Source organism: Chelonia mydas, chromosome 4, assembly GCF_015237465.2.
Source record: "Chelonia mydas isolate rCheMyd1 chromosome 4, rCheMyd1.pri.v2, whole genome shotgun sequence".
NCBI classification, from domain to species: Eukaryota; Metazoa; Chordata; order Testudines; family Cheloniidae; genus Chelonia; species Chelonia mydas.
This window is the reverse complement of record NC_057852.1, coordinates 117499897-117521042: the sequence shown is the minus strand read 5'-3', so window position 1 is coordinate 117521042 and position 21146 is coordinate 117499897. Positions and strand designations below refer to the sequence as shown.

At 41.1% G+C, this 21146-nt stretch overlaps 1 protein-coding gene across 7 annotated transcripts in view; it reads right to left on the bottom strand.

The window, feature by feature from the left end:
* TBC1D14 (TBC1 domain family member 14) overlaps positions 1–21146 on the bottom strand; it is a 109582-nt gene that overhangs the window by 25269 nt on the left and 63167 nt on the right. For all 7 annotated transcript variants that reach the window (XM_027818893.3, XM_043544688.1, XM_043544689.1 and 4 more), the window contains 3 exons: positions 18543–18661; positions 8197–8279; positions 2830–2947 (listed from right to left, as the gene is read on the bottom strand). In XM_027818893.3, coding sequence (XP_027674694.1) covers positions 2830–2947; positions 8197–8279; positions 18543–18661 — 320 coding nt within the window. The remainder of the gene's footprint in view (positions 1–2829; positions 2948–8196; positions 8280–18542; positions 18662–21146) is intronic.

Genomic DNA, 21146 nt, shown 5'->3' with positions numbered 1-21146 from the left:
ACAGAGAGAAAGTGCGCAAGCGGGGAGAGTGGAGGGGGGATTAAGAGAAGGGAAAGAAATAAAAGGAAGGAGGTCCCTGACTTTCCATTGCATGAACTAGAGACTGGACAAACCCAGGTCTGCAGTATAAAATATATTTCCATTCCAGTGATAAAAGATTATCTTCTCCCCCATTCAAAACCCTGCCCATGAGATGAAAATTTTCCAACCGTTAAGCTGTGTGTACTCTCCAGGAGCAGAAAGCACGGTACATGGCTGCAGCACGTGAAGTAGCAAATTTGGAGATGGAGACAGCAAGAGTCAAAAACATTTCAGTGAAAAAGTTCTAAACCATATTAAATTGATGGCCAGTAATTCTAAGGCTGCTGTAAGGAAGATTGTGAAAGCATTTGACCACCAGTGGTAAGTGTGTTTAAGGGGAAGGCAAAGCCATGGAAACATATCCACCTAACATACTGCTGTATTAACCACTGAATCAAGTGGATTTATTTTGATCACAATATTCTATTTTTCACATTTCTAAGGATCAGTAAATTGACAAGAAAGGCACTAACCGAAAGTCTATGTTATGCTTTTGTATAAACTAGAAATGGTAAGCTTTCAAGGCCCTTGTTTGTGGGATTGACTGCTTTCTTTTACAAATGTCAGTCGAAAAGAGTTTTAGGGACAACTAATAAAGTAAAATTAGGACTCTTTCAACTATTAAAATAGAGATTTAAATTTTTAATTGGTTTTTAATTTCTTCTTTCTGTTCTCTAGAAATTCCTTCATCAAGTACCCGACACATTCCAATACACAGCTGGCCAGAATGTTTTTAATCTTTTATTTGCTAACTTATGGTATGATCATGCAAAGTTGACTAGTGGGGGAATTCTGCACCACTGTGCACATGCAGAATTCATGTCCCCCGCAGATTTTTTTTTTCTCTGCAGAAAATACATTTTGCTGGAGAGGTGCTACAGTTACGCATTTTGCCCACCAAGGGCTACAGTGACACCAGAGTAGCTGGCTCACTGGCAAGAGCAGCCAGCAGAGTTTCTCACAGCACCCTGCCCACTGGGTCAGGTTAGGAGGCATGGGGGGGAGGGGGGGAGAAGACAGAATGGGGCACATGGGCTTGCTGTGGGTGGTCACATAGACCACGATTCAGAAAGGCTAGTGGAGGGGACAGACTGGGCTGGGGATGAATGGGAATGGGGTGTAGGGCAACATGGGTAGGGGGTGCAGGGACACATGGGGTCAGGGAAAGATGTGCCTGACTGATTGGGAGAGGCTAGGGGGGTCAGCCAAGCTCTGCATCGGGAAGGTTCCCCAACTCGCTAACAATCCCGCCATTCCCCTTCCTCCCCTGCCTTCTCCCCCCGCCCCACCCTGTTCCATACTTCTTCCACCCACACCCAGCAACCCTCCAAGTTCACACCCAGGCGCTTTCCCCAGAAACTACTTCCTTCTCCCTCAGCTCCTCCATTACCCCGACTTCCCAAGCCTTTGCACTGTTTTTAAGGGATGTGGGAAATAAGTTTCTGTATTGTCGTTCAAATGAATTATTATTCAAAATTCTGTATTAATATGCCTAATAAGGAATCTATTTGTCAAAAAACATGTCCTGAATCTTTTTTGTCCTCTGTATTGTTAGACATACTCACTGACAGGCATTTTGAAATAAATTACCAAAATAACTGAAACTGGCATGATTATATTGTGTTATTTTGACAAATAAAATATGCAGAATTTTGTAGAATTTTAAAACATTGTGTATAGAATTTTTAATTTTTTTGCCACAGAATTCCCCCAGGAGTAAAAGTTCCATTCAGGAATCACTGTCTAAGTCAAATAAACAGAAATGAAACAAATAAAACCCTTAAAAAACATGAACAGCCGAATATTACAGTAGGCAACACACTGATGTTTTTAGGCATGCTAACTGCCTGCACTATGTCTTTTAAAAAGTGTTAGCTGTGAAAGAGGGGTTTGGGGGTTTTTTTTTGTTTTTTTTAAACTTATGGTTTTCCCTATTTCTTTTTTTCCAACCACTTGGTTTGGCATACATGGTGTATCCCACTGTAAATTAAGAGGCTTAGTAACGTCATACCTGTGCTTAAATCTACAGACACATCTAGGAGTACAGAAATCAAAAGCCCAAGCAGTCATGGAGAATCAAGTCCTGACAAATAGATGGCTGTAAGTGTTATTTTTTCTAGTAGCTTTCTAACAGAGGTCCCAGTCACCAACCACTCCCTGATCTTAGATTATTTTTGAACATCACTGCTGTAGACCACATGCTGAGAAGGTTAGAAAAAATTGACACAAATTAAACTCCCACACCAAGAACTAAAGCAAGATTCAGAAACTCATTACTTTTCATTAACAGCAGTTACAGAGAAGTGGCCATTGTTATGAAGCACGTCTCTGAAACATGGGTTTTATTCCACGTGCAAGGGAGACCATAAATTAACATGCTCAAACCAGTTTAAATGATATGGCTGTATAGTCAAGGACTCCTTGTTGTTTTTGTAGTCAGGAAACAGAGGGCTACATGGCTCTATGTAATAACTATGTGTATAATATACTATGTTCAGTCTGATTGTCTAACTTCTGAAACTCTATTAAAGGTAATAAGGAAACTGAATTAACAAAATTCCATCATCTTTGGCAGCACCACCTGAATGCCTTCCTTAAACAGGCCAATTCCTTTTGCAAGTCACCTTTGACTGCTACACACACTAGCTTCTGGCACTTCTAAAAATAAAGTAATCTTGACTAATCCTTTAATATATCAGGATATAGAAAGTTACCATTAAGCACAATGTAAAACATACTGTGTCTTACATAGTTTCCCAGTTGGGCAAGATTTCATTGTTCCAAATTAAAACTGCATTGCCAATGCTTTCTTCCAGTCTACATCGTTCTTCCAGTAGTTTCTTTCTCCTCTGGGCTTCTTTAAGCTCTGAAAAAAGAAAATTACAAAGTCAATAAAGGTAATACAAAAGGTAAGAGCCATTAAGGGCTTCACAGCCATAAAAATTCAACCTATTATATGCCTGAAATCACATTCACCTGCTCAAGCAATGCTAAAGAACATCCTAGACACACTACAATTTTCTATATGCCATCAGTAATCAGCAATGTCAAATGTGAACACAGTTCACAACTGAACTACACACCAGGATGATCTTGGATGGACTAGATGAAACATGAGAATTTATGGGATATGGAGTCTTTCACTCTCAGTGACCAGTTCAAATCTAACCAAGTTGGGTAGCAACTGAAAGCTATCATCTGGTAGCCTCTGTGGATCAAACTGATGAACTCCATCTAGTTCCTCGTAGATGGGTATCCAGATCACACACACAGAGATACCCACCTTTCCTGGCAATCTCAGAGGCAAGGACTGTACAGGTAAGAATATTTGATTACTCTCTCATTCCTACAGGTGGTCCTCCAAGAATATAATTTAGGCCTATTGCTAGGGGAGCACACAAATCTTTCCACTGCTTCATCCTATCCTAAACTTATTCCATGGTTAACTAGAAACTGTCAGTCTGTAAGACTGCCACTCTAGCATCTTTGAGGAGCACTAAAATTTGCTTCACTTACGAAAATTAAGACCTAGTGCTCTTGTTCATGTAACACTTTCCACATACTGTAATACACATTTTTCCAGATGCATCCTGATCCTTCATTTTTTATGCACTCAAAACTATTATTGGATTGAAACTTTTAATTGACTAAAGTGCTTGGGGAACAGGCTCCATCTTTCCTTTATATAAACATAACAAAAGGACACGATTGCTACATGGGAAACAATTGGGGATTGTCCTTTGTGAAACTGATACACAACCTTGAGTAGTTCAAAGGTTTTTTTGTTTGGTTAAGTACAGCGGGAGCTCTGAGTAGGAACCTCAGGACGGTATCTACTGTCTTGCAATGTTTATTTCGCAATAATTATTTTGTGAGCCTATCTATACTCATATTATACTTTCCTATTAAACAGGAAAATAGTAAGTTTTTATCTTCCCCCCAATATCATTGTTTTCTTACTAGGGCTATCAAGCAATAAAAAAAAATTAATCTTGATTAATTGCGCAATAAAAAATTCATCTTGATTAATTGTGCTGTTAAATAATAGAAAACCATTTATTTAAATATTTTTGGGTGTTTCTACATTTTCAGATATTGATTTTAATTCAAAGTGTACAGTGCTCAGATTACATTTTTTATTTCAAATATTTGCATTGTAAAAAACAATAGTATTTTTCAATTCACCTAATACAAGTACTGTAGTGCAATCTCTATCATGAAAGTTGATCTTACAAATGTAGAATTATGTACCAAAAAAACTGCATTCAATAACAAAAGGTTAAACTTTAGAGCCTAGAAAGTCCACTCAGTCCTACTTCTTGTACAGCCAATTGCTCAGACAAACAAGTTTGTTTACATTTGCAGGAGATAATGCTGCCTGCTTCTTGCTTACAATTTCAGCCGAGTGTGAGAACGGGCGTTCGCATAGCACTGTTATAGCTGGTGTCGCAAGATATTTACATGCCAGATGCGCTAAAGATTCATATGTCCCTTCATGCTTCAACCACCATTCCAGAGGACATGCGTCCATGCTGATGACTGGTTCTGCTAGAGAACGATCCAAAGCAGTGTGGACCGATGCATGTTCATTTTCGTCATCTGAGTCAGATGCCAACAGGAGAAGGTTGATTTTCCTTTTTGGTGGTTCTGTAGTTTCCGCATCGGAGTTCTACTCTTTTAAGACTTCTGAAAGCATGCTCCACACTTCGTCCCTCTCAGATTTTGGAAGGCACTTCAGATACTTAAATATTGGGTCGAGTACTATAGCTATCTTAAGAAATTTCACATTGGTACATTCTTTACATTTTGTCAAATCTGCAATGAAAGTTGTCTTAAAACGAACAATATGTGCTGAGTTATCATCCGAGACTGCTATAACATGACATATATGGCAGAATGTGGGTAAGACAGCAGGAAACATTCAATTCTCCCCAAATGAGTTTAGTCATAAATTTAAAGAATGCATTTTTTTTTTTTTTTTTTTTTTTTTTTTTTAAAACGAGCGTAGTCAGGATGGAAGCATGTCCTCTGGAATGGTGGCAGAAGCATGAAGAGGCATACAAATGTTTTGCAGATCTGGCATATAAATACCTTGCAATGTCAGCTGCAAAAGTGCCATGCGAACACCTGTTCTAACTTTCAGGTGACATTGTAAATAAGAATTGCACAGCATTATCTCCCGTAAATGTAAACAAACATTTTTCTTAGTGATTGGCTGAACAAGAAGTAGGATTGAGTGGACCTGTAGGCTCAAAGTTTTATATGGTTTTGTTTTTGAATGCAGTTATTGTATCAAAAAACAAAACAAAAAATCTACATTTGTACGTTGCACTTCCATGATAGAGATTTCACTGCAGTACTTGTATGAGGTGAATTGAAAAATACTATTTTTTATCATTTTTACAATGAAAATATTTGTAATAAAAATAATATAAAGTGAGCACTGCACACTTGGTATTCTGTGTTGTAATTGAAATATATTTGAAAATGTAGAAAAACATCCAAAAATATTTAATACATGTCAATTGGTATTCTAGTGTTCAACAGTGCGATTAAAACTGCAATTAATCGCGATTAAATTTTTTTTAGTTAATCGCATGAGTTAACCGTGATTAATTGACAGCCCTATTTCTTACACATTGTACTATTTCAGGTCTCACAGAACAGATGTGATTAATGAATAGTAAGTCACTTTAAAGAACAATGTATTACTCCTGAAGGAATTCTGCACCACTGTACACATGCAGAATTGATGACTCCCGATAGATACCCTTCCGCCCCACAGAAAACGTTTTGCCAGAAAAGTGCTGTAGTTACATATTTCATCCACCAAGGGCTGCTGTGATGCCAGAAGAGAGGGCAGCCAGTTCAGCCAACCACAGAGAGGGAGGGGGAGAGGCTGCATTCCTCACAGCACCCTACCCGCAGGGCCAAACGAGGAGGCATAGGATATGGGGGGGGATGGACAGAATGGGTCAGACTGGGGTGGAGGCACAGGAGGTAGTGGGGTGACAGCACTGAGTCAGGGGCTGAATGGGAGTGGGTGTGTAGGGCCCCCGGGGTGGGGGAGTGCAAGGACACATGTGGACAGCGATGGCTGAGTTGGGGTGCAGGGCCACATGGGACAGGACAGATGTGCCTGACTGAATGGGGGAGACTGGGGGTCAGCCAGGGTCTATAGGGGAGGCTCCCCAACAATCCCTCCACCGCCATTAAAAAAAACCTTTCCCACACTTCTCCCACCCACACCTGACAACCCTCCTAGTTTACACCCAGGCTCTTTCCCAGAAACTACTTCCTTCTCCCTCGGGTCCTCCATTACCCCTGACTCCCCAAGCCTTTGCACTGCTTCTAAGGGATGTGAGAAATAAGTTTCTGCATTGTCGTTTAAATGTATTCAATGTTCTGTATGAATATACCTATTAAGGAATCTGTGTGTCAAAAGATATTTCTTGAATCTTTTTTGTCATCTGTATTGTTACAGACATACTGTACATTGTCTGTACATACAGACATTGCTGACAGGTATTTTGAAATAAAATTACCAAAATAATTGAAACTGGCATGATTATATTGTGTTTTTTGACAAATAAAATATGCAGAATTTTAAAATATTGTGTGCAGAATTTTTAATATTTGGTAAAGAACCCCCTTCCCCCCAAAGTAATATATTACCAGGGCTGCAGAGAATAAATGGAGTTGGAATAGCTGTACAGAGAAATGAAGGTGAGCCTCAATCTTTAGCTGGAGATGAACATGCATTTCTTTGGCCCTATACACAGTGCAGGAGCACTTGTCCAATAAGCATAACCTAGATGGCGTACTTGTGCTCAAGGGGCAAGAACTGCCTACAGTACAAGCAGAGAGAGGAAGCACTCCCTGGGATTGGTGCCTGTGAAATGGATATAGTGATATGGTGCTGCATGATCGGCACTGACACGAAAGGGAAGATTACATTTACTGCTTGGCAAAAGACACTCAAAACCTCTACAGTAAACACTTTCAGTAGAGGATTCAGAGCAGGCACCAAGCCGATCCTTGGTTCACATCACTACATGGGGTCCTAGGCATGCTGTCCAGCAGGCTGGACATTATCTCCAAGGACTTGGACATGAACAAATACTCAGAAGACCCAGTCTCAGGCTACCCCTTGTTACCATACTCTGTCTGCCCATCACCATTTCCCAGTGCAGGGAAGCAGTCAGACCTGGAGTCTGCATGGCAGGGTGAATCTACTATTCGCAGTGCCAGGTCCACCTGGAGTTCACAGCACAGCTGGGGAGAGGCTGAGGCATTTCCACTACCAAATAACTGCAGATAAGGAAAACCACTAGCAGAGCCTGGGGCACATATACCCATGTCAGTGAAGAGGACAGAGATTGCAATACAAACTCAAAAAAGTGCAGTGTTTTTGTAAAGATTCCCCTCAGAGTATTTAAGCCATGGGATGTTTTTTCTGACATGTACTGACAAAGAACCCTGTGCTCATCCAATAAGATCCCATTTAAAATATCCCACCTGAGGGATGCATTTCAATAGAGTTCAGTATTAGAAAGCAATTAAATACTTTGGCCAATGATTTTTCAGTGGGTTTGTGGAATCATGGAATTAGTAACAGTCACACAACTTTAGCTCTTCTCTGGAGGATTTTAGCTTCTTTTTTGAGAAATAGACCATCTGGGGAAAGGTGTCTGGATTCCTCTAGACTGAGGGGCTGCAAAAGCACCACAACTGGCTGGTGGATAATTCCCCCAGCTCAGCAGAGGCTATAAACAGCGACCCTTGCAGCCACTGGCCTAATGGTAATCTCCACCACCATTTGGAGATGCTGTACTGTGGAACAGGCCACTGGCAGCCCAGTTAAGGCCGCTGTAAATTAGAGCAGCTTATGGGCTACTTTAATTTATGTCATGTGCTCACCAGCCCACAAGCAGACCTAGAACCAGAGAAGTGTAAGGATGATTTAAAACCACCTTTGCCCATTTTCCTGGATTGGGCTTTCTATAAGGGTTCGAACTGAATCTGTTCATCATATTAAAGGGCAGCTATTGAGGCAAGTATATTTTTAGGTTTAACATCCCGTTACATTTCCTGATGTAAGAGTAAATCCATCACCTCTTTTTTTCGCTTGCACCACCATTTCTTCGTACTGTTGTCTATGTTTCTGTGCTTCTTCTGCTGGTTTTGCAGGGAGGTTCCTTGATTAAAAATGTAATATTTTAGTTTGGCATGCACAACTTTAAAATCTCTGGGCAAAGTAAGGAGGAAGCATAATACTGCTACTTGTCAGTTTTTGGGGGAGATTTTTCCACAAATGACAACAAAAAGATAAGGAAACAACACTGACAGCATACAATCATTCTTCTACACAGAAAAAATGCTGAGTAATTTCCTTTTGTTTTGTAATTTGAGCACTTGTTTCAATGAACATACTGAATAATTTTCGTTAGCCAATAGAATATATTGCTGCTTATCCAGTTTACATGTTTAAGGCTGCTATACTGAATCAGAGTATTTTCTAAAGCTACTTGTCAAGGATGCAAAATTTTCATTCTACCCACCTTGTTCCTTCCTGTCACACATCCTCAGTACACAGACTCGACCCACACCCCCTTCTTTACCTGTGCAGTCACATTTCCCAATTCCAGCTCTCTCCCTCTGCTCTCAGAGATCTTCCTCCCTATTTCAAAACTCTGTCCCTAACTCCTCTCCTCACTCCTCCAGTGGCAAGGGTCCTCTGTTCCACACCACTACTAGCTAATCACTGAACCCTAGGCCAACAATTTGGTGTTCGTCTAAATACTAAAAGCCTGGATTATATTCTCACCACACAAGCACACTGTCATACAAAGATCTTTATTAACTTAAGAGTTAATGCTGCTGAAGTAATTAACATAACCATTATACAAAATATACAACTACAGCATTATCTAAGTATTAAGACAGGAAGTGACTAATACATTTGTATGTATTCTATTATCCTTTACAGTTTATACATTTAGTTAACACTGACATGTGACAGTATTACCTCACTCATCTTCTCTAATTCACCTTACACATTCCTTTAACAACTCTTACACAGAAGACAGCTATCTACTCTCAACATACACAACATAGATATGTTTGAACATCTAAGTCATTAATTCCATAATTATTATATTTGTGATGTATAAACTAAAAGCATTCATAAGTATGTGTCTTGTGGCTAAGAATTAAGGTTGTTATAGGAATGGGTAAGATGAGTTTTCATGCAACCATGTATCATTAAGCACATATGAAACTACAAAGGTAATAGTTTATTCTACATAAGTCACTTCCTGTCTTCTTAATGCCTTGGTTTCTTACAGGTGATGCTGTAGCTCTGTAAGTTGTATAATGGTTGAAAGGGAAAACAGGGAAGATAAGGAGTACACAGGGTTCAGTGAATCGCCAAATCCCATTTAAATATTTTGGGTGAGGATCTTCTCACTTAACCTATGCCTCAGGTATTAGCCATACAACGTGTGCCATGATTAAGGTTTGTGCCTTCTGAGGGTGTTAAAAGTAGAGGAATCCAAAGAAAACATTAACAGCAAGTTTACATTTTTCTTTAAGAGTTTCTCTTCAACTTCCCCACTCCCTGAATTAGGCCCTTGGAAGAGGAATACAGATGACCCCCAGGCTGTGCTCTTTGAGGAAGAGGAAGCAAGGATGTATGGTGTACTGTCAGGGAAAACACCAGCAACACAGCAGAACGCCTAGGTGACTGCCAGTACTGGAATATCAATTATTTTGCTTATTGCCAAAAGCACCTGTAAGGCCTTTGTAGGAACTTAGCATAACTAAGGCAAAGTTAGGAGGAAGGGGGGCAGCAATCACAAGGAGTGAGCCTAACTCTATGCCCTTCCTGATACGCTGGGGTAAGCATCTGAAAAACAGAAAGTCTCTCTATATTTGACTTCTGGTTTGTGTGTGTCGGGACTCATGAGACTGCAGACTCTGCAAAAAACACATCTGTATAACTAACAGCTTTAAAATGCATGCTTAATCGTTTTTCTTTGATAGACATGTTGATGTAATTGTAGCAGTTACTAACACAAAGGGGGTAGACAGGTCTGAGGAATTTGGATTTGACTATCTGAATATGGCCTGGAATCCCCAGTGACAGGCAGACAGCTGACCACTTGAACCTTGTCATTTGACCATTTGAGACCCCTCCAGACCATAGGTAACTATTGTTTCGGGGTGCTCTATAAAACTTATTGTATTTGTATGTGCTTGAGACTAAATGAAGCAGAAGCTTTGAGTGAAGGCATTCCTGTGAGAGTGCAGGAGACCAATAAGTAAAGGCTTTAAGTGAAAGCACTTGACTCGGTGTGATTTATGCCAATCATCTAGCAGATGAGGTGCTGGGTCTCCATTGATTTATTTCTTAACGCTGCCTTGCAGAGAGAGTAAAATTATCAAGAGTTCTGGGTTTAGGGAACCCCAGGTAACAGTACCATAATGAGGAAGATCGCTGAACCAAAGGAGATGTCCAAGGACAAAGCTTGGACCAGAGCATAATTCCTGGTGAAGGTGCATATCGATCCCCAAGTACCTGTTCTGTATATTTCTGAAAGGGTGATTCCCTGTACGGAGGCTGCTGAAAGGGTGATTCCCTGTACGGAGGCCGCTGGGGCTCTCATAGAATGGGCCCTGACAATTTGAGGTGAAGGGGCTTTCATATGATCATAGCAAAGGACTATGCAGGAGAAAATCCTTTCAGAGAGTCTTTGGGGGAAAAAATACTTTCCCCTTCATTTTTTCAGCAATAGCCACAAACACCCTTGGGGACTTCTGAAAAGGTGCTGCTCTGTGCAGGTTAAAGGCTGGAGCCCTACTGTTGTACCATGGGTACTGTGTTATATAATTGATTATGTTTTGGCTATATACATTGTATATTTCATAGGAAGAATTAAGGTATTAGAATAAATGAATAGGATAGTGGATACTAGTATTAGCCATTTTCTTTTCATGCCTTGTAAGTAACAGACAGGATTTTGTCTGGGTCTATGTTAATTAGATTAGAGGAATTTCGGAGGCCCAGGCCCCAGTATGGGAATGGATAGTTATAATATTAACTAAGGTCTAATTTATGATGCCTTTCTTGTTCAATATAAAACACTGCTATTTGTTACCTTTTGAAGGTCTCTGCAAAGAACTGTGTGTGTGAATGAGGAATGTATGCATCAGGGAAAGATAAGGTGTGAAGGCCATTTCTGAAGCCAGTTGGCCAAGGGAGGAGGAGTGAAGAGACTGAAGATGTTAGAGAACCATCAACATGCATCCATGGTTGAGGAGGGGCAGACTGACGACCCTGAGGTGAAGGCTGGCAAATTTAATGCACAAGATAATTGATTAAATCAAAACCAGACAGGATGACCCTCCCGGAGGTGATTTGGGCCATCAAAAGATAACACCCACTGAGGAGTAACCGGTCATAAACTGATACGGCAAAATCCATAGGCTTCAATGGAGAAAAAGGACTATAAAAACAGGGTGTTTTGCCATGGGGCTTTGGGTTCGTCTTGCCAACAACTCCAGGAGCATCAGATCGCAACTGACAGAGCCCGGCTCCCCTCTGCAACCAATCTGGCTGGCCACTAGATTGATCCAGACTCTGGACTGGTAACTATAAACATCAACTGGCAGGACTGTGTGAGTGTGCGAGTGTGAGCGTGTGACTGACCAAAAAGCATATGCTAACTGCTGTATTCTCAATAAATGCAGCGTGTTGCCTTTTCCCCTATACAAAAAGATCTCGTGTGCTTTGTATAAGCATAACACTATGGATGTCCAAAGAATGGAGTCTGATCTCCTCCATGTTGTGGTGAAACCTAGCATAAACGCCCTCTAGAAGGTGAACAGTGTGGATAAAGTGGAACTCAGAAGGCCATTTCAGGTATGGATTCTGGTATGTAGCTGCAAATAAATCTTGTCCTTATATACAGTTTTTCCACAAGGCAGGTCCACCACAAAGGGCCCCCAAGCTCTCCAACCCTTCTAGCAAAGGCAACTGCTGTCAACAAGGCAACTTTCAAAGAAAGGTACAAGGGGGGAACAGAAGGCCAAAGGTTCGAACGGTGGCCTCATGAGACCAGAGAAGACAAGGTTCAGATTCAGACTAGGACGGGTTTCACATCTGGAGGGGGGGCGGGGGAAATGTCCTTATGACACCCTTCAGTAACTTTGTATTAGTAGGATGATTAAAGCTTGTGTAGCCCTCCACCTGATTAGCAAGGAAGTAGAGTTATGGCAGGAAAATCATACACCAGTGGTTCTCACCACTGCACCAGGAAGGCATCGCCTCTGGAGCTGAGGCCTAGGATGCCTGGGGAATAGTAAACCAGACACTTTGTTATGCTGTGTTGAGAGATCCCAAAACATGATCACCCCCACATGCCACCATTGTTGGAAGATGTGCTGTGCTATTGATGGGTGGCATTCCCATACCTGGTCCATGTGTAAATGCCTGATGAGGCTGTCTGCCAGGGAATTCATCACCTCTGGGATGTGTACTCCTGAGAGTATGATTCTGTGCCTGATGCACAAATTTCAGAGGTGGACTACTTTATTTTATTTTACTTTTTGGGGCTGGGGTGCGGGGGGAGGGAGAGAGGGAGAAGAATCTTGCTCTTCCCTTCTTGTTTATATAATAGATGGGTGGTTGTCTAAATGTGTATGGACTGAATGATGTGTACCAAGCCTGCATGCCATTCCTAAACTGCTCAAAGCTTGAACAGGTTGATATGTAGTCTGGATTCCTGTGGGGACCAGGAGCCTTGGCTGTCTGGTCATCGAGATGTATTCTGCATCCTAGCAAGGAGTTATCCATGATGAGTGTCTTTGTAAGCGCTGCAGAAAGAAAGAGGGCCCAACACATACTACATGGTGATTTTTCCATCAAATAAGCAACGTCAGCTTGAGGAAGACACTTGGTCCAGAGACCCTGTTTGGCACACAGGTTGTCGATAACCAGATCGGAAGGCACTTTAGGTGCAGTCATGCAAATGGAGTGACACAGGTACACAGAGCCATGTGGCCTAAAAGGATGAGGCAGAATCGGGCTGAAGAGTGAATGCTTAGGTGAAGCTGGTTGATGAAATCCCTCATGGCGAGGAATTGGTTGTGAGGTAAATAGGCCCTTCCTGTGACTGAATTCCACCCCAATTAATTCTGTGGTTTGTGTGCGTGTCAGCATGAACTCGTCTAATGAGTCCTAATAAACACAATAGTTGGGAGTGCAGTGATGGTTGTTGCTTGTACCTATTGGCATGACTGATCCACGAGCAGCCAGTCACCCAGGAAATATCAGTCTTCCTTGTCTACAAAGATACATGGCCACCACTGCAAGAACTTTCATAAACACCCTTGGGGCCATCAAGAAGCTGAAGAGGAGCACCTTGCATTGAAAGTGCTCTTGGCCCACTGTGAAGAGCAGAAAACTTCTGAGAGCAGAGAGAATACCCAAATGAAAATACAGGTGAGTCGCATCATGCGCGCAACTTATGCAAATTCAACTATTCACACTTGGCAAAAAAAAAAACCAAAAAACCCCCCAAAAAACAAAAAAACCCCAACAAGATACCTGTAAATACTGCGGGCAATTCCACCCACCTTTCCACTCAATGAGCGTATGCCCTGGAGTGAGCTTGAGATGGGAGACGCAAATCTGCTGTTCCCTCGGTCTCAGTTCCAGCATGCCTCTCATAGTGTTAGTATCTCGCAGCGCTGAGTGTGATTCTAGTGTTTAAATATACATATTTTTCATACAACATGGCCCCAAATGCAAGCTAACTACTTCATCTGGTGCTCAACCAAAGAAACAGTGATCTGTTCCAACGCGGGAGGAAAAACCGGCTGTGTTGGACTTACTGAGAGACAGTATGTCGGTCTCCAACGTGGCGCGTAAATATGGCCGCAATGAATCTAGCATCCGTACCATCAAGATTCGAGAGAGAGAAATTCGTCAAACAATGGCATCAAGTGCTCCAATAACTGCTAAGGTGACAAGCCAGGTGCATGATAAGACTTTAGTGAAGACTGAAAAGGCACTAAACTTAGGGCTGGAAGACATGAACGGTAAACGTGTGCCTATCGATGGCAACACGTTGCAAGAAAAGGCTCTTAACCTCTACATGCTGTTCAAACCTCCCGCCGAAGAGGGACAGCCTTCTGATGAGAAGGAATTCAAAGCCAGCCAAGGTTGGCTTAACGCTTTTAGGAACTGCTTCAACCTCAAAAACGTGCAGACTACTGGTGAAGCTGCATCTGCCAGTGAAGAGGCAGCAAAAGCCTGCCCCGAACAATTAAAGAAAATCATAGAAGAAAAGGGCTATCTTCTGGAACAAGTTTTTAACGCTGACGAGACTGGGCTCTTCTGGAAAAAACGCCCAACTGCACTTACATTCCAAAATCAGAAAGACAAGCCCCTGGCTTCAAAGAAGCTGAAGACTGTGTGACTGTTTTGTGGCCATGCGGCTGGGCTTGCTCTACAGGGCTGCAAATTCCCGTGCCCTAAAAGGCAAGAACAAAAATCTCCTGCCTGTGTTCTGGCAATCAAATAAAAAGGCTTGGGTGATGGCAGCATTATTTCTGGATTGGTTCCACAAGTCAAGCGGTATCTTGAAGAGAAAGGACTTGACTTTAAAGCGTTGCTGATCATAGACAATGCTCCTAGGCACCCTGCGGCACTCCGGTTTGCGCATAACGACTTTGAAGTAGTCTCTCTCCCCCCAATACCACCTCCATCCTCTCGACCGAGGCACGATTCGCTGTTTCAAGGCCACGTACACGAGGCTTATGTTCTCATGGATAAGTAGTGCTATGGATGCTGATCCCAATTGAATGTGATGGAGTGTTGGAAGTCCTTCAACCTTGCCGATTGCATCACTTATATTAAATAGGCAATGGCGGCAATCAAGCCTGAAACAGTCAATGCATGTTGGCGAAACCTACGGAAAGAATGTGAATGATTTTAAGGGTTTCTCGACCATTGACAAAAAAGTGAAACGCATTGGTCAGGTGGCCAGGCAAGTGGGTGGTGATGGCTTCGTCAACATCCTTGAGGAAGAAATTGAAGAATTAATTGAGGGCCACAGAGAAACATTGACTAACGAAGAGTAAGAGGAACCGATAAAATGGTCTACAGAGATGATGACGACGACAAACAGGAAAGCCAGCAAGTTGGAATCTTCATAAATATGCTGAAGTGTTCCAAGCAGCGAAACACTTGAATGATTTAATTTCTGAATACGATCCCTCTACGGAACGAAGCCTGAAAATCACACGTAGTATTATGGACTATTTGAGACCGTATCAAGAAATGTTTGAGCAGCTCGAGACACAACAGCGACAGTTGTCGATCACCATGTTTTTCAAGGAAAAACACAATCAGCAGCAGATGAGCCTATGCAATCAACTTCTCGAGCTGAACCAGAGCCAACCACTTCGTCTGTGACTCGCTCTCCATCACCCAAGCTCTCCATCACCTCTGTCTCCTAGATCTACATCAAGCCCTGACGACCCCCCTGTAATTAAAAATACAGTACTGTAAAATTATATTTTGCATATGTACTCTTTATTATATACTGTACATTACATTATACATACTACTGTACAAGGTTGTATACACAAAACCATGTACAGTATACTGTACTTTATGGGCAATTTAAGGGATTTTCCAGGGTAATTTTGACTATACGCGATTTTCGCCTTACGCACAGACTTCAGAACCTAACCCCCGCGTAAGATGCAACTCCACTGTATGCATCTTTCAAATCAAGGCCATAAACCGGTCACATGAATAGAGGAAGGGTATTAAAGGCCAATTTAAAGTTCCTTGAGAAAAAGTTCTTTCCTACATGAGGGAGTGGTACGGGCTCTATTGTCCCCAATTGAAGGAGGAAGTCAACCTCCTGTTTGAGAATCCTCTTATGGGAGAGGTCCCTGAAAAGAGAGAGGTCAGAGAATAGGGAGAACGGTAGCCATTTAATACAACATCCAGGACGCATTTGTCCATTGTAATAGTGCACCACACTGGAAGAAAATGGGCCATGTAGTCACTGCAGGGTGTGGTAGCAGGCATTGTGGAGTGTCGACCCTCAGCTGGGACATCAAAAATGACTTTTGAAGAGATGGCAAAGTGCCTATCTCACTGCATCCTCTAATTTCATGGGGGGTTCATATGTCCTCTGTTGAAGGAAGGAAGGAAGGATGAAGGCAGTGGTCGATGTTGAGATGGAAGAGGCCTGAAATATTTGCTTCAGGGGTGGCAAAGTATAAACATCCAGAGAGCAGAAGGTAGCTCAAGAGTCTTTGAGGGTATCCAGCAATTTGTTAGTTTTGTCACTAAAGCGCTTGCTATCCTCAAAGGAAAATTCCTCCATGGTGATCTGGATCCCTCTGGAGAACCCGAAGGCCTACAGGGACGAAGTCCATCTCATGACTACTGAGGGAGTCACTGGAGTGTGACACTGTTAAGGGATGCCTGGAGGAAAGATGCTGTAACTAGTTTTCCCTCATCCAGGATAACTAGAACCGAAGCCTGCAATGCTGAGGGCGTTTGTTCTCCAACACTGACAGCTTGTTGTAATTCAAAATGTCACAGTTGAACAAAAGCATGGTAATTTGCCATTCAGAATGCTAAGCTAGCTAAAAAACCATCTTCCTTCCAAAGAGGTCAAGTCCTTTGGCTGTAGTGTATTTGGACTGGTGTAGCTGAGTTCTTTCTATAACCACTTGGACCACCAGGGAATTGGAATTAGGATCTGAAAACAGGAATTCTGCTCCCTTGGGAAGAATAAAGAGGCATTTCTCAGCCCTCTTTGGTATCTGGGCACAGGTGACAGCAATGTGCCAGTTCACTCTGGCAGGTTCCATGATGGCCTCATTAATTGGGGGTGCCACTTTAGAAGGAACCATAGCCTAGAGGATGTCCAGGAGTGTGGGCTGCATCCTAGACCTCTTTCAGTGGAATCTGGAGAGAGTCTAATTCTCCCAAGAAGGGCCTGGTACTGTTTAAAATTATCTGGGGGGTGAGGGAAAGGCTGATAATACTGCCTCACTGGGACAGGATGAAGAGAGTGACACAGGTGGCTCTGGTAGCACCAGCAGTTCTGGCCAATCCTCCATCCACTGCTCCTGTGGGGACTGCAGTTCTCCATCTGGTGGTAACCACTGCTGGGTGTGGAAAATAGGGTCCTCTATTCAGGTGCCCAGAAATATGGAGCGAGGGGCCCAAAAAGGATGATGGGCTGGGCTGTCAGGGTATGGAGGCAGACCCCACAATGGGTATCATTGGTCCCTGGGCCACACTTGCTGATGGTGAGAATGCAACGGCCAGAAGAGTGGATCTGGAAGCCCTGTCTAGGTTGATAGCTCTCTATCAGGAATCTGGAGGGATGAGTATCAGTTTGTTTTCATCCAATGAACAGTCCTGCCCCAACACTATATAGGAGTGGCCACTTTAACAACATGTAACTTACTTTACAATTGAACACATACCTAGCACTTAATACAAGACTTGGCCACTGTTCTGTATGTGCAAGAAAAATACTACGTGCTTTAGCATAACCACAGCTAGACAGCTTTATAAGCTAAGTAACTAACATGATATATTAGTAGACAATTTGATATGAGCTATTTTCACTTTCATTAAACAGTGGAAACGCACTTGTGAAAAATATTTAATGTATTATTCTACATCAGGTTTTGTTTTCATATGCTCTTATCTTTAAACTGCACACACAGCTACTTTAAATAGACTATTTAAAATTCAGCCTGCCATGGTGATTTAGTTTTCTTTTATCTGTTTCTGCATGCAGTAAAGCCAGACGTTCAGCATAAATTCTCCAAAAAAGCATATGTAGAAATAAGAGAAACCACAATACAGTTCTTTCCAAGAAGTCTGATATGGGTTTGGTTGTATAAGAATACTTGTGTAAAATAAGAGAAGGATAAGCCAACATATCAAGTGCCTGACATCCTTCATACTGTGACACTGAACCCACCATAGAGCACTCTCTGGTACACTGCTTCATTATTTATGAGGATTGGACATCTTCTGTGCCAGGTACCCTTGCTACCCTCAGATTCTTCAGCAAGTGCTTTGTTAATTTTTTGTTCTTGGGTTACCTTAAAGATAAACTACTTAACCATTCATGTTTGTAAGCAAATTCAAAAAAATTACTGCCACTGCCACCAGTGTCAGACAGTAATTCATTCATTTTCTTTTATACAAAAAAGGTTGAAACTTACAATAAAGTAGATTTTATTAATTTCCCTTAGAAATATGCCACTCATTTATACAGTAGTTTGGAGGTTTGGTTTTTTTAAAGCTCATCTGCTTAAACAATTTATAGTCATAAAATATGCACAGTGAGAAAGGTTTTGCCATCTTAAGTTTAAGAGGCTCTACTATGGTACTATGCCAAACTTACGCTGGCCTGTCTTCTAGAATAAGCGCTGTGGTGGAGAGGGGTTCAAAGTCAAGATTTTTCCTCACATTCTGTTTAGGAGAGAGTGGCTTGTGAGCTCGTCCAGTTTTTTCTTCATATTCCTGCACAAAAAGAATATAATTGGTTACACTGATGGAGAATATCAAAGCCATGCACTGTATCGCAACAGCTACAGAAACATGCAAGATGAGAACACTTTCAGGAAAACTTATGAAACCTTTCTGCACAATTCATAATCAAACTCCAATTATTTAAAAAAATGTCTTGAATCAAAGCCAATAGTAATCCCCCAAAGTGAAGACAACACTTGAAATTGTATTAAGTAATGGTCTAATTCCCTTCATTTTTAAAAAAAAAAGAGTCTAAATTTACTTCCGCAAGTAATATTTTAAAAACTCAAGCTGAAGACACTGTATGAGCCGTTGCTAACAGTGATACTTGAATATGCTAAAATAATTTATGCTCATCTTTAAGATTTGACCTATCGATGAAGTGCAGAAAAATAACTATTTCATGACTGCAGACTTCCAAACCAAAATTCTTTAAAGCAATAAACACTTCGTCTTTATATCTTGCTATAAACTATTTCTCCTACTCAAACCATTTGTAAATATAGCCAAGCGGAATGAAGAAAAAATATGTTAATTGTGGTTAAACAGAAAACCTATTGTTGCTTATTTCATCTTGAAATATTGTTTCTATTAGACCAAAGGTTCTAAACTTTAAGACCCAGCACAGTGCCATGTCTAAAACTCAAATTACCTTAATATTTTTTTTAAATGTAATTTTAATGGCTCCTTATTCTGATAAACCAACCTATGTACCACCCTACTATGGCACGTGAACCAGTGAGTTAGGCATATCACCCATGATGGTAGTCTACAAATAAAGCTAATTTTAAAGTGTTCGTATTTGGTCAAGTAGTACTATGAGAAAAAAAAAAAGTAAAAATTACAAATACTTAATGTGTTAAATTCTTACAATGTAGTCTGCCACCTCACAAATTCAACACTATCTGCAAAATCTGAGTGCTATAAGCAAGTAATTTGTGGGTGCTTCCATGAACAGGGTTTCATCCATGAGACTTCTACATTCTCATTGATGCAAACTTCTTCCAAAGAATACTGAAAGGCTGATTTATTTATTTTAAACCACCATATAAACTATATAGAAAACCACTAAGAAAATATTTTAAAAAGGTCCTGGTACAACTGAAGTAGGCTAGGTCATTCAGGATTTCCAAAGTAGGTTCCTAATTTACTGAAAGGCATGAAAAAGTACTACTTTTTTTTTTAATTATTATTTTTAAATGCAGCATCTTTGCTCTCACTGCTGAAACGGATGCATAATAATGTGACAATCTGTCTTAGCTCCATCTACACACTACAGACCACATTAATAGAAAACTGCTACATTTCTGCTAATGGTCTGCCATAAGACAGCTGCAATACACCAGAAACCAACATTTTTAACACTCTGCCTCGATCTCAGCTGTGTGTATAACCATTAATATTTGCACCCAGAGGGAAGGCCAAAGGTCTTCTCCCAAACTCCCATCCCTTATTCCTTCATGCTTCTGCCATGCTGAATCAGAAAAAAAGTTATATAATTATTACATGTGATCTGGACCTGGTATCTGAGATTTTTAAGTAATATGAGAAGTGGTGGGGAGAAAAGAAGCACTTGGAAACTGCCCATAGAGAAGACAGGACACTGCAGGACTGTGGAGCTGTTAGGCCAAAGTTGGAGAAATCCCCAGTTTTCCTGATTTAGGGACACAAATTGCCATACTAGGTTAGACCAACAGCCTGAGATTACCAATACCATATGCTTCAGAGGAGGACGCAAGATACTCTGCAATAAGCAGTTATTTATTAACCTGTGTATAGGGAAACTTTATTCCTAATTCCCTTCTCAAAGGTGGTTTCTTCCCCCAAAGCCTGAGGGTTTCCATCAACTGCAGTGGATACCGAGGTATTTGTAACTCTCTTGCCAAACAAGTTTCATGTTTCCACAGCTGTATGAATGAAAGGAAGCACATTATGATCCATCTGGAAAATCATGGTGCTATCTGAGGTCAATTTCTAATATGTTAAATACCACTGTTGTATTAGTTTGACTTCTAAGGAGTAGCAGCCACCAGACTGATTTAAACTATCACGAACAGTATTTATGTATTGGCTATTTAAGGGAGCAAGTTTGTACAGACTAAGCTCTTCTCTATGAAAAACTATATCCAGAGAGTAGAGAAGAGGTACAAAGAAACGAGCCACAGGTCAAGACACTAACAGATTACATACTTGGAAACCCAAAAGATAAAATAAAGTTAGTTTTCTTAAAATTTTAAGAATAGCTGGAAAATACTGACTGTAATGGAGATAGAAATGCATTAAAAGGCACAATGCCAAAACATGTCCTCAATTACACCATCATAAATCTGGAGTACATCAGTTTTATTCAGTTGAATGAAGCTGTGTAACAGCCAAACGCCACTCCCTCTCCCAATTTCTCTGTCAATTACAAGCCTGCATTTTATTCTTATACGACAAAATTAGTTGTTTTTGAAAATGAACTTAAACATTAACA